This window comes from Strix aluco, chromosome 1, assembly GCF_031877795.1.
Source record: "Strix aluco isolate bStrAlu1 chromosome 1, bStrAlu1.hap1, whole genome shotgun sequence".
NCBI lineage: Eukaryota > Metazoa > Chordata > Aves > Strigiformes > Strigidae > Strix > Strix aluco.
Genome location: NC_133931.1, coordinates 25886312 through 25900362, shown reverse-complemented (window position 1 = coordinate 25900362; position 14051 = coordinate 25886312). Strand labels below are relative to the sequence as shown.

Here is a 14051-nt window from a genome sequence, read left to right as displayed (position 1 = left end):
TCTTCCAGCCATGATGCCATGGATTCTTACTACGAGTACATCTGGGATGTCACCATCTTGGAGTATCTGACATGTATCCTTTCAGTAGAATACCACTATGGAAAGCTCATACTGGATGGTCATGGCTGGAAAAAGTCCCTTTCCCACCCAAGTGTCTTTTCTTGACTCACCCTCAGATCTCCATCACAAAAGAGGCGAGACCGACAAGCGGCAGATAGCAGTAAGTTAGGGGGTGCTTGGGGGTTATGGGGTTTCCTTAGTGTGTCTTTGCCTCCCTGAAGCCATCTTTGAGAAGAATTGCCCCTTCCCGTTCTAATTTTGTTGTGTAGTTCTCGATGTCTTAGTTCTTAGTCTGGGTGCTGATGGGAAGTTGCTGGTTTAGGGGTGGGGTGGCAGAGCCTGTTACAGAAATAAACCACCCCCTGCAGTGGTGCTGAAAGCGCCTTGCAGTGAAGCAGCGTTACACGAAGGACTGTCGCTAGGGTTGTCTCTGCTTTTGCTTCAAGATAAAAGCCATTGGGCAGACGGAGCTGAATGCCAGTAATCCCGAGGAGGTCCTACAGCTTGCTGCGCAGAGAAGAAAAAAGAAGTTTCTTCAAGCAATGGCAAAACTGTACTTCTAAGCTAATGGTGGAAGATATCATAAAATGGGTGGAAGTGAAAAACTTAAGACTTTTATTTTTAAAATTCATTTAAATTTTTATACAACATTTACAGTCTGGTATTTTTCTTTTTAGAAATAGATGAAATCTTACAATAAACCCCTTATTTTTACAAACTGTACAGAAGGCTGGCAGCAACTTCAGCTAGTTCCACAATGGCTTGTTTGAAGACATGGATTCAAGTCTGCTAAGTTAGCGGGAGTTTGATGTGGATGGGGGAGGCACTTGTGTTCTAGTGCAGCTCCAGGGGCTGCTCAGTGTCACGTAAAACCTGTCCCTGGATGTGGGGCACAGGTAGGAGCATCTTGAAAGAGGGAGGAGGACCAATACCCACCTGTCCCAGTACTGTCCCTTCATCACAGAAGTGATTCAGAGGTAGTGAATATTCCAAGGAAAACACAGTAGTTAATGCTGTTTATAAACACTGATAAAATACAGCTCCACAGTTAGTTTAAAATGCTGTTCCTATGACATGAGTGGTTGTAGAGTACCCAGCAGCCCACTTTTTTTCATAACCCTCTCCAGTTCTCATTATGTTTGTTCTTGTTGGAAGCTGGTGGCTGGGTCTTACAACATCACCCTCCTTCCTCCAGGCCTGCGCCTCTTCCAGCAAGGGCTACCCTCAGCAGCCAGGTCTGCGCATCTGCTCTTACCTGAGGTCAGCGACACACCAGAACTGAAGGTTATGGCAGCCCTAAAGGGCCGCCCTGAATTCTGCCACCTCCTGTGGAGCTAGAATTGGATAGGGGGCTGGCTTCCCTGGACTGCAAAGGTAGAGTGGTTTCAGAAAAGTAAACTGTGTACCCACTGACCTCTGTAATACTGCACCTGAGCTCATGGGTGACTAACTGACAGGCCTTAAGCTCTGACCTTACCAAGACAAGAAAAAAAACAAGTCAAGAAGAGGTAATATGTACAAGCTGTCATTAAGTTCTGTATGGCTAAGCCCAAGTTAAAGCAAGGTTGAGTGGACAAACTTTGCCACTCAGCCATTTTTAAAAAGTTCTTGAAATTCATAAGTTAAGAACAGTCAGAGTTGAACTAAGTTGTGTCTGAGAATGGACCAAAGTAGTCCTGGCTCCTGTGGGAGCATGGAGGGGTGCTCGGTCTAACTCTTATCAAGGCTGTAGGAGGACACTGGTCTCCCTTTCCAGCTGCTGCTGTTTGCTGTGTCCTTTACTGCCCAGGTCTTGAATAGCAGTAAAGAGCATGAGCCACCTTTAGTAGGGTCTGGTTCTGAAGCACCAAGTTCTGTGTCTGAAATTGTCCATGATGGATGTTGTCCAGATTTCATTTCTTCTCCGTACTTTTGGGAGGGGTTATTATTCCTCCTGTTGACACAGGTGATAACTGACCTGGGGCAGTAGATGCTACTCCATTGTTAACTTCTTCCTGTATATTGGGGGGGAAGGAGACAGTTAATACCTTGGACAAGCTCTACTTTTCTGTTTCACTGCTATTCAACAGCACTTCCTCACAGGGCTAGTACAATCCAAGTACTCCAGATTTAGGATACTGACTAAAAAACCAAGGTGACATTACATGGCAAAGCAAAGATTATTATCTTTTAAACACTTCACCAGTACTTCTAATCCAAGTCTTTGCTTAGGGCCTGCATGAGTGTTATGGTAAAACATGTTTTGTTTATCACATCATCAGGCAGGAGCCAGAAACAAAAGGTTAGCACCAGCGCCCGCGGTGGTTGTGGTGAGCCAGGCCAGGTGTGATCAGGTGGTGTCTGGCCACCCTTGGCTGCCTCGGGAGAAGGGGTGTGTAATGCCTGAACTGCAAATCCACAAACCACCTACCAGCATGTCCAAGTAATTCGTGTGTGTTTGGATATTGTGTCGATCTTCTGCTGCAACCTTCTTAAAGTTCTTCAGCTTCACAGGGACTTTTTTTGCCACGCTCACAAAGGGAACCATCCATTCTACACACTCTGAAATGCTGTCCCAGTCTAAGCCTAGAGGGTGGAACACAGTAATGTATTTAGAAATCATGGAGGAGTTGTACAGTGTTCCAGTATGGTCATAAATTTAAAGGCAACAATAAATAATACTGCAGATAACAATTCAGAAACATCCTCCCAGAAACTCCCAGCGTTTCCTTGTGGTTGTTACTTAAAGGCGCTGTGGCTGAGGGGGGAGCACAGGCCTCCTGAGCAGAGGAGCGCTCTGGCCACCAGCGTTCCTGTTGCTTACCAGGGGAGGCTGAAGTGACTCTTTCAGCTTGAACACAAGATTTTGGGTCACATTATAAAAACATAGGCTATTCTCTTTATGGTACCTCAGGCAACACAGAAGTGCTGAGCTTAGGTGATATTTTTTTTTCCCCACTTTAAGGGACAGGCTGGGAGGAATTAGCACAAAGGTTAACTGAATGCTGCTGACAGACAAGGATGACTGTGATAACTACATTTTCGGAGAAAAAGTAGCCAAATAATGTGCAGCTAACAATCCCCAAAACAACTGGAAGTCATAGAGCAGTATTAGCCCAAAAGCAAAAAAGATAAATCTGCTTCATTTCCTTAGCAAAGACTATGCTTTTGAAAGTGTTTCCTCCTTTTCTGAGTCTTTGTAACATGAAATAGTGTAGGAAGGAAGTGAAATTAGGGGAAAAATACCAAATGCACAGAACAAATTATTAGTGTCCACATAGCTTTTGCTCTTTGGCAGCCATTAAACCAGTACACTCTTAGCAGCCTCAGGCATGCAAAAGCTTCCAGGATTCCCTGCCTAACAAGATCAAGGTGTACAAAGGCTTCTTACCTGAAGCTTTCTTAACTACTTCGATTGAGGTATAGTGGCAGAGCGCTGCAGCAGCTAGTGTTCTATACTGGAAGTCCAAAGAATTCACATCTAGGATACACAGGTCTAAGAGCTGAGGAAGTAAGAGTTACAAATTTTAACAAGATGATACTTTAGTATAATCTTGCCTCAAACTGCTACGCGTACAGCAGTCCTCCTACAGCCTCTGTAACATGGTAACACGGCTGAGCTTTGTAGCATCAATTGCATGTGTCTTAATTTATTTTTGCCACCAATTGCAGGTGAAATGGGTGTCTCAGAGTTATGATGCAAACCAATTTGCACTTTTACATGCAAGACACTTAGCTTGCACAGATTTAAGTACGCCTTTAAACTCTTCGCAGAGCTCCAGGAAAGTATTTTCTTAAATAAAAACCTAGCAGCTCAGTGACTTAGACCAGTCTACTCTTCAGTAAGCCTGTCTGAGGCAGGACACAACAGATACCCATAAAAGTTGAACCACGGCAGTTTCAAAATAATCAAAGCACTCCTCAGACTGCCTTCTAGGCAACTACACAGAAATGCTGTTACAGACAATACAGGTAAAAACAGTTCAGAGCATCTTAAATTACCCACCCTTCTCTCAGAGCTGTTGCCACTGTTTACAGAATGCTGTAGTGCACAGTGATTAAAAAAACAAGATGGATTTTAATTCTTCCAGTGTGCAGAAAAGTCTTAAAATATGTGAGAGCAGAAGACAAGAAACACATGGGTGCTTGTCCTCAAAACTGAGTATGAAGTTCTCTAAGCGGAGTCAAACTTGCACACTCCTTAACAAAGCAACAGGTGAGGTGAAACAAGCATTCTGTAATGGCTTTTTGGGTGCAATGTTCAGTTGTGTTTGCAATCACTCCAAAAAGAACATTTTCTGATACAGTTTACTGCCTACCTGTGCTATCTGAATGAATTTTTCCTGAGAATACTGAGGTAGCAGCACTTTGGGAACATCCTTCAGAGCATCCACTTGAAGATAGAGGTTCAGCCAAGAGACGATCGTCACTGGACAGAGTTCCCATTTTAAAGCCTGCAAATATTAAACAGTCAAGCGCCTTAAACCTCGCAAGGATAGTTTCATGCTCTGATCCCTCTTCCCATACCTCCCCTTCCCAGTTTGCTCAGCTTACTGCACAGATCCTCAGAAGACACTAAAGAATACGTACAATTTCAAGTACAAAGATTCATTTTAGATTGCTTTCTCGCTACTTCCTGAACAGGCTGTATTACCACCAGCACAAACATGTACCCCTGTTCCTGTGCAGCTGGACCTTATGTATCTTCCCCATTCAGAAGCTGGGAAATCAGAGTATTTCCCCAGGCCTTCAGGGACCTGCAGCTCAGCTCTATTAAGGAAGAATAAATGTATAAGGAGCTCTGTGATGGTAAAGATGGATCCTCTCCAACACAAGGAGCACTGAGTAGTGTCAGTTCTTCCCCTGGCTCTCCTAGAGGCCCCTGTTCCTGGGCAGCAGAGGACCCCAGCAAGCCAGTACGTTACAGCAACAGACTGCTTGTCTGCCCCGTGCCTGGCTGTACCTGTTAAGAGCCTTTACTTTCCTACGAGCATGAGAAACCTGTCCTTTTCTAACAGACCGGAATTTCACCCCAGCCAGGGCCTTCAGAGGTGCACTGCACGTACAGTGAAAGTTCATTGTTTTGCAGAAACAGAGACATACTAAACATGTTTCTCCTCTAAGCAAGTAAGTGACATTAAAATACAAGGCTCAGCTGGACAGTCTTTCAGCCAGCACTTACAAACACAGCAAAGTTATTACCTTTAACATAATAAGTTCCATTCTTACAATATCATCTTCGCTGCAAGCACCATCAGTGACATAAGCAAATTCCTGTATTTTAGGAGCGTAGATTTCCTTTAAAGGGAGGGGGGGAGAAAAATGAAGATTAGAGTTCCTTGCAGTTCTAAGAAAGCTTGAGAGGATACTGGCAAATACTTTTCAGTCCATATTGAAATATTAACATTCCTTAGACCAGAACAGTGTTTTTCTCATTATACAAAGTGACTTGAAACTTACAGGATGAGGAGAAACTAAAAACAAGTAGGTTATGTGTTATCTGTTGTAAAACACAGTAGATTTATTGCAACTCTTGTAGCTTTTGGGGAAATAAATGCTGACCAAGCAATCAAAACACCCTTTCATTTATACCACTTTCTACTCAGCCCTTCCATTTGATGTAAAAACATAAGCCATTCTACTTCTTATACAGGACACTGCTGCGTTAGAAATGGCTTGCTGATACAAGTTGCATGCAATGTCAGTGCTGATGTAGTCACATAGATTGAAAAAAGAAAAAAAAAAACAAACTAGAAAAAGGTGAGAGAAAATCCCACAGCCACTGTAGCTGGCAAAATCCATGGTGCAGAGATGGTCAAAGAAATCTGCCAACCCAGTCATGCCAGTTGGGCCCACATATAGCTAGGTGTGTTGGGAACAGAGAACTTGCCAGCAGAACTGCTTTTCTGCCAGCTGGCTCCACAGTCTGATACCCCATGCACTTCCTTTGGATAGACAACTGCGCGCAGCGCACTCCCTCAGCTTTAGGAACAACTAGATCGGGAGGTTTCCAAGTATAAAAACTTAATATCCCAAATTTTCCTCTCAGCCTAGCCTGCTATGCACTATACAAAAATACGCTCTTGGCTCACAGATGTAGTGCACAATGTAATGTATCACCATCACTGCACTTTCAAAGAAAAACTCCACTAAACAGATTTATAGGGATATCAGCATGATGTGCAGGCAGTGTGAGACTTCAGCTGGGTTTTGTTCAAGTCCCACATCCATTCCTGAGACTGTCTGCCAACCCCTGTATATTTGGAGAAAGACAAAACAAAACAAAACTGCTCCTAGCACATCTGCATACCTTTCAAGTTTACGTGGTCTCCTTCCCTGCTGCTAAGGAAAGAGGACAAAGACTACACTCCAAGAGATTGACACATGCACAACTGAAGGAAGAGAAAAAAAATTTCCCTTCTGACCTTCAGTGTTGTATGTACACCACCAAATTCAAAAGATTCAGACAGAAGTAATAAATATATTATTGCTGTCTTTTTAGTTATTCCAAACTTAATATCCTCCTCCCTGTAACAGAGCTTCTTACCTCAAGTTTGGAGGCAATGAATAATGAGGTAATTCCTATGAGCTGAAGCATGCTCTTGTTAATGTTCTTCTGTGTCAACATGAATCTATCAAAAAAGTCTTGAGCTAAGTAAAAGGTTTCCCTGTGGAGTGCATACACCTCACATACCTACAGCAGGAAAAAAAAAAAATTCAGATTTTTGTTATAAAACTACATACACTCACTGGCGTATTCATGCTTTAACATTAAACCACAGTAGGCACAATTTTATCTTTTGCACACACAATCACATACCTAGATGTATTAGGATGTAGTTGTTAGTATGGGACTGGAAAAAGTATTTCCCATGCTCCCACCTAAGCATGGATTACCTATGATGCACTAACATACTTCCAAAGCACACTTTTTCCAATCTAAATAGCATCCAGTTTTCCTAAAAATGAGTACAAACAAATTTCCACTGAAAGAAGGCAGCCTCGTTGAGGGGAGAAAAAAAAAAAAAAAACCCCACACAACAAACCAGCCAAAAAACCCTGCTAGTTTACTCAATTAAGAATACTCTGGGCTCAAACCTGAAGTTGAAGTCACTGAGCAGATCCTCCCTGTATTCCTACTAGGTCTGTCCCAGGGCAGAACCACTAAAAAACTTGAAGTCTTTGCCTCTACAGCAAATAAGCCTGGAAGCTCCTGCTCGAGGGGGCTCTGCTGGCAAGCCAGGAGCGCTGCCTGCAGCCCCTCAGGCACACCGACAGCCTGGATAAGCAGGAACAAAACCACAAGAACGGCCATCTGCTCCATACAGTTGCGGGTTTCCCTGGCAGGGAGAACTTTTAATACTTGCATTGTATCAAAGTGGTTCAAATGCCAGTTCAACAAAAAAAAGGAAAGGAGACTGCCCAGGACTGCAGATCTTATGCAGGGGCCTACTTTTTCCTCTAATTTCTAAATGAATTTGGGTGGGTCTACCACAACTCCAGTTTATCTGCAACTCTGTATCCCTTCCACAACCAGAAACTAGTTAGATATCTATAAATTACTTATAATCTACATACTGTCAACAGGAAAGAATACCCAAGAAATAAATCCCAAGTCCAAGCTTCCTGCCCTGCTTCACTGGATACAAAGTCAGAATAAAATCTCACTACTACTAGCTATTTCCTAAAATAAGATTGAAAGCCCACTTGCGAATTAAAAACCGTTCCTGACCATCAAAAATGCAACTGGTTGGCAGTAACACCAGATCTCATTCTTTTAGACCTGATCTAATATTTGCCAATTCATGTGCTACTCTGATATGATTAACTACTGCTCCAAACACGATCCAGAACTAAACATGTACAGACAAAACCAGCACAGTTTCTACAGAAGTGTATTGCCCGAACATAATAATGCTTGGCCATGTTAAATAGCATCTCAGTTATGATGTTTCAGAAGACAATGTTAGGAGCTACTGGAGAACTCTCTACATTGCTGGGATTTTAATCCATCGTGGCATATAGAAGCACTGAGCTGGACAACAAGGCCCTTGTTGACATTTTTGTTTGGAAATTGGATGATTTCCTAAGAGTTCAAGATTTTTCAAAAAAAGGCAACAAAACAATTTAATGGTGGTATGTAAATTACACATTAGAGGAAGTAGTAAAGTACACAACTGGAATAGTTTTTATATTCAGACTGTGTTTCTTAAAAAAACAAACCAAACCTTTCCTTTCCCTTGAAATTCCCCTGCTATTTGCACTGTTCCACAAGACAGCAAGAGTGCCACTGTAACATCTGCTCCTTGGAGTACTTGTTACGGAATTGGTAAAACTGCAAGATCCCTTCTGCTGATGGGCAAGGACTGTATGAGTCAAATGTTGCTTTTGGCAGTGGTGATTGAGTATGCTCTATATAAGATTTCTTGGAAACGCCTCCATAACATAGCTCTTTATTTACAGCACTAATACTCCTTCACACAGGCTGCCAAGATTGAGAGCTTCCATTTTGTTTGACAACTGGAATAGTCTGAAGTAAAGCAATTAGACTGGAATATGGATATGATTTATCTGTAATCCTTTTCAAATAAGAACCTGTCTATATCAAGAACCTTAAGATGTCAGCCACTAATGCCCTACTTTCTTCTGCTGTCTTCATAGGATAGAATTAAAAATTCACTAATACATCAGAAAATAGTGTCAGGGGCTAACATCTGAGAGTGCTTGATGTAGACAAGGCCAGGATGATAACTTGAGTCCTCAGTGCAGATGCAGTTGTCTCATGGCTTAGATGCAGTCTAAGATGTAACATTAAAGCTTCATAATTAATCTGTCTATAGCAATTTCAGAAGTGTCTCAAAACTAGATTTCTCCCCTTTCCAGGAAGTAGTGTGGAAAGAGCAAAATTTAAGTACTATTGCTCACTGCCCTGTGTGCAAGGTTCAGCATCTCCTGCTGAACACAGCTCACCAAGAAGATCAAAAGCAGTACATTGTAACCCTTTTGTTGCAAACTAGTTTGGCATTTATCATTGCCATACATTTTGCTATTAGATCTTTATGTAAAAGCTGTGCTTTTATCTGTCTACTTCACAGGCATAACACATGGCAAAGTAACTAAAAGAACACACCTCTAAGAGCCAGTCTAACAGTATCGATCTCATGTGAGGTTGCAAACTAGAATGTAGTGATGTGAAATGTTTGCAATGAGCGTATCTGTTCTCCTTCTTCAGGATGTTGAGCCAGACGTCTTTGGAATTTCCCCAGCTACGAAATAAAATTACACAAAGCATTGTTAAGTATATATACACCTTTACGAAAGGATTATAAAAACATTATTTATTGTTTACAGATATTCAGGAACAAAAAGAAAAACTCCACGTGCTAAAAGATCCTTATGGTAATTAGAAGACTGCAGGTATACTTTGAACTTTTTACATCACCACAACAACAGCTTGCCAAAATCATCAGCAAGTCCAGTTTTATAGAACAGCAGATAAAACTGAACGTGTGTATCCCGAAGTGGCACATACAGCCAGAGCTTCCTATTTTGCCTAGTTAGGTGGCTGCCCAGAGAGCAAGATAAAAACCAAACCCTTCCCATAAGAAAGAAAACACACCCACCCCACTCCCCAAGAAACAGAAAACATACACAAAGTTGTCCGGTTTAGTTTGAGAAAAACATTTACAGATGGTGCTTAAAAGTCACTCATCCATCCCTTCCCTTTCTAGCCTACTGTAAGACTCAGAAACAGGCTACTGTGAGAAAAACTGAGTTCTTGTTTATTGCTAACTTACAATTTATTAGCACTCAAGCCTACTTGGGAAGAAGATGCCTATATCATTAATATGGTTTGCTTTTCATTTGTAGTTAGTTATTATGAATTGATTTTATTTTTTTTTAGATGTGCTTCTCATCCTACAGTTACTAAGAGGGACAGCATGTTAATCAATGCAATACTGATTTCCTACTGAAATTTTTGGAGTTATATATTTACCTTTCCTCAAGCAGAAGCAGAGAGAGAGATTAAACAGACCTGATCACTGCTATCACCTACAAATTCTACCCCAGATCAGTTCCATTCTGCTGACATTGTAAGTTAAAAGCTGGAGAGATACTTGCTTGCTTAATGCACAAGTCTCCCCATTTAAGTGGGCAGGCATTGAAAAATCTATTATGACCTTCCTACAGCAGTTAGAAAAGCATGAAGAAGGCAGGAGAGAGTAAATGATCCTCATATTCAGCTAATCAGAAAGGATGGAGCTCAGCTTTACCAGATTGAAAAGAGGTGAACCTACTGACAGGTGAACATCAAGGATTAAACTCCTTGCATGGAATTCTGTATCTGAACATATCTTTGGGATCCAGCAGTTTCCAACACCTTGCTAAAGGAGTGCATGAAATTCACCATCCTTTTTTTTATTATTGTTATTTAAAAAAAACTACTTTGCACTAAACTTTCAACACATACAAAAATGTGATTTGCTAGGTATAGAGAAGAGCATACTGTTCTTTAAAGCACAGTTCTACAGGCTTGGGAGTAATACTGAGGGAGAAGAGCAGCTGAGTTTGAAACTCAGTGAAAGAGACTGTAACAGACCTGTTGTTTTGCACTGAGGCAAAACATCACCATGCAGCATGTTCTGATCAAATTTTGGCCAGAACAAATACAAACATGGTGTATTTAGAAAGGTTCTCTTAAAGTAATGCTTCATGTTCTGCTTCTCTTCTCATTCACCTAATGCATTGCAGTAAATTTAAGAACTGTCATTAAACATCAGGCTGATACAAACACCAATCAGGGTACTCATCTAACACACCAGGCAAAAAAATTCAGAAATTGAAAAATCCAGTTTAATCAGCTAATCTATCCCTCTGCAGAAGGACAACTTTCTAGAACTGTGACTGCACCAAGCGTACTGCATTGCATTAGCAAGCCACCTGTGCAGCAATACTGCCACAGGTTTATTTGCATATTTGTACATTTTTGAGTTCTTAAAGAAAACTTTGCTTAGCATTTCTTGGTCACTCAGTTCCAATAGCACTGGAAGAAGTTTAGTTTAACTATTATGTGCCTCTTAACCACTTATAGTCTCCAGTGTTAAGTTATAAAAGGACAGCTCTGAAAGGCAAAAATTATCTGTCCGGTGCGTTCATAAGATCGGGGGAAAAAAAAAAACCACCAGAATTTCTGTCTATTTTTTTGGACATCGAATTGTTTGTGGATGAGGAGACAAGTAGAGGTATGGGTTGAGTACTGCCCACTATTATACAAACATAATACAGAAACAGATTTAACTGCAGCAGTTCAGCATATTTGATAAAATATCAAAAACTGCTGCATCTGGTAAACTTACTTGAGTTCTGGCAAAGGTGATGGATTTATGAAGACGTTTCTGAACCTGTACTTTTTGAATCTGGAGAAGTCAGTGGTTACTGATTCCTTGTGAGGCGTTTCAATAATTATGCAAGGTGAGATGCCTCCTGTTATTGTGGGCGGCCAACAACTCTGCAACATAAACAAGGTATCTTTTAAATGCCGATTTTACTGTGAGAGCAAGGAAGGCAAGAAGTAGATTACAGTAACAACAATATATGTAATGTATGTTAGTCTTTTTGGACCTCAGCGTCAATTCAAGTACTGACACCAAGAAAGACAAAGGAAGAGATTAAATGTCAACAAAGCCTTTCATAGTCAAGACAGAACATGTATAAACAAATTCGAGAAATTTTGGAAACTCAGCTTTGAGGAAGACAACTGTCGTTAGTTTATGAACCCACAAGTAACCTATCCATTGCTCGAGCTACTCGGTTACAGTACATAAGGCAAAGGTACTCATTGCTTTAAAACACAGGACATTAGGTTGCTGGTCCTATCTACTTATCTACTCAGAGGGAAAAGAAAGGAGAGGGTGGAGGTTCTACTGTCTCTCAGTGGAAATTCAGCAACTTGTTATCTTCCAATTAAGCACTTCAGAGAGGAGCCACCCATCTCGGCTCCAGAGCTAGATACTCACTGAGCAAGCAGCAGCTGTGAACTATCTCTCAGCTTGCCAATGCCAAATATGGGGTGCAACGACTCAAAAGGTGAAGAGCACAAATTTATTCATGCAAAAAGCTTCAGAGAAGGAATTCTAGACTACTTTAGTGAACTCTGTAACTTGTTTCACTAATACTTAGTTGTACATAACCAGTACAAGTAAGGAGGTATCAAATGCATGAAGCACATGCAATGCTGTAATGGCTGACAGCCTTCAAAATGGTGACACAAAACTTTAATTATGGCTCTGTGGAGTTAGAGGGGGATCCCATTCACAAATAGCAGCAACACCTGCCCCTGAACAGAGAAACTTTTCCTATACAGACATTTTGCAAGGCAAACTACATATGATTTCGTTAGTATATCTAAACCTATTTGTGGCCAGGCTGAAGTACCCTAAGAGTGAAGTTACATATTCCAGCAGTATTGATCTTAACAGCACACAGCTACAAGAAAACAGAGATTCTGCTCCTCCTTCTCTCCTGTGATCATCACTGCCCAAGTCTCACCCCTTCCTCATTTTGTCAGCTTTGATGCTTGTCAGACCCTCTGTTGGGTTGGTTCAACTCACTAACCTGGAAGAACATTATTTTGTAGTGCCAAGTTAGCAAGTTGAACCTGCGTACTGCTTCATTTAAAAAGAACCCAAAATGGAGCAAGGCAGGGGACAGAGTGCATTAAGGAAGAAAAGACAGGGGAGCAGGATTTCCCCCTTTCAGAAAAGGTAAGTTGTGACACGCAGTTTCACTCCAAGTACAGCTGATGTAGTTACACAGCATTTTTCCCTACACAAAGTTTGCAAAGACAGCTTCACAATCAAAAGGTTTTTGCTTCACCATAGCTGTTAGTCTCCTTTGCCTTACAAACAGAATAGCTGCAAACAAGATTGTTTGCAAGAGAAAGTTACATTATTTTACTAATCCACTTCAAAATAAACAACTTGGTTTAGGGGCTGCCTATGTTAGTTAAAACAGATTCCTAAATCGATTTAAATAATCAAAAGAACTGTTAAATGAAAGTAAAGAGGGCCTGCATAGTTATAAGTCTTCTTAACTAAACCACACCTTAAGATAAAACAAGTGCAATGATCTTGTTTAGACTTGCCTCTAGGCTTTACCTGCTCTGCATATGGAATTATTCTGAAATATCTGGTTTTATTCTCATTTTTACACCTAACCTTACTCTGCAGTGGTTTCGACACTGAAGGACCCTTTATCTGCAACAAAGCCATGAGTAAAAAAGCAAAAACATATAAAAAGATGCTGAAGTGCTGATCTTCCATAGTTTTTAATATCTGAAGTTAGAAACTTTCCCTATTCAATACTTTCTAGTGTGGAATGCACAACTTCACACCCACCAACACAAACCAGATGGACTCCCTCACCTAGTTTGAACCAGTATTCAGGATTGAATTACCTTAATCTCATATTGATGTTTTTTAGCAATTTTCCCATCTTCTCTTTTCTTAATCTCCTGCTCGGAAAAGAGACACACATCAAAACACTGACAATGACCAGCACACCCACCTCTAAAGCTAAAGCAAACTGTTACTACTCCTGCCCCACTTTCTAACTCAACAAAGATTCTCCCTTCCAAATGCACTGGAGAACTTTCAATATTATTAAACTTTTCAAGTTGCCCAAATTGGTCACCTCTGCTGTTCTCCTTTTTCTGGTCTGGAGATGTTCCGGTGCTTGCAGTTCTTGTGGAGACTCTTCTTGACATGACAGCGGCTGCTGCTGCTTAGCTTGCAAACGGCTACTGCAAAGAGCAAAAAGACATTAGATATTAGGAGAGCGGCAGTTGTTAGATGAATGCAGATAAGCTTGGTGTATTACGATGCTAACAGCTTACCTGCGTCTTGACATCTTCTTTGGGTTGTAAGATCTCTACCTGGATCAAAGGAATAACATAAGATCAGTTACCATATCTTCAAGAAGTTAGGACCAAGTTCCGCACTTCTCATCATAAG

The 14051-nt window shown here is 41.1% G+C and overlaps 2 protein-coding genes across 4 annotated transcripts in view; one reads left to right on the top strand and one right to left on the bottom strand.

Moving 5' to 3' along the window:
• INTS8 (integrator complex subunit 8) overlaps nt 1–710 on the top strand; it is a 26950-nt gene extending 26240 nt beyond the window's left edge. For both annotated transcript variants that reach the window (XM_074815646.1, XM_074815641.1), the window contains 3 exons: nt 9–73; nt 177–220; nt 507–710. In XM_074815646.1, coding sequence (XP_074671747.1) covers nt 9–73; nt 177–220; nt 507–623 — 226 coding nt within the window. In that variant the 3' untranslated portion in view covers nt 624–710. The remainder of the gene's footprint in view (nt 1–8; nt 74–176; nt 221–506) is intronic.
• CCNE2 (cyclin E2) lies at nt 657–14051 on the bottom strand. 2 transcript variants are annotated; one of them, XM_074815678.1, is made up of 11 exons: nt 13934–14051; nt 13732–13840; nt 13496–13555; nt 11397–11548; nt 9170–9305; nt 6587–6733; nt 5242–5337; nt 4359–4493; nt 3431–3542; nt 2471–2625; nt 657–2054 (listed from the first exon to the last, which is right to left on the bottom strand). In XM_074815678.1, the coding sequence occupies exons 1-11, from the start codon at nt 13945–13947 to the stop codon at nt 1953–1955; spliced, it is 1218 nt and encodes a 405-aa protein (XP_074671779.1). In that variant the 5' UTR covers nt 13948–14051; the 3' UTR covers nt 657–1952. The 2 variants fall into 2 exon arrangements, with proteins under 2 accessions (XP_074671779.1, XP_074671788.1); XM_074815687.1 differs by having other exon boundaries at nt 13496–13552.

Coding starts and splice junctions, on each gene's coding strand:
- CCNE2 (XM_074815678.1), bottom strand. Junction 3,543..4,358: donor AATTCATTCAGATAGCACAG/GTAGGCAGTAAA, acceptor TTACTTCCTCAG/CTCTTAGACCTGTGTATCCT. Junction 2,626..3,430: donor AGTAGTTAAGAAAGCTTCAG/GTAAGAAGCCTT, acceptor TCCACCCTCTAG/GCTTAGACTGGGACAGCATT.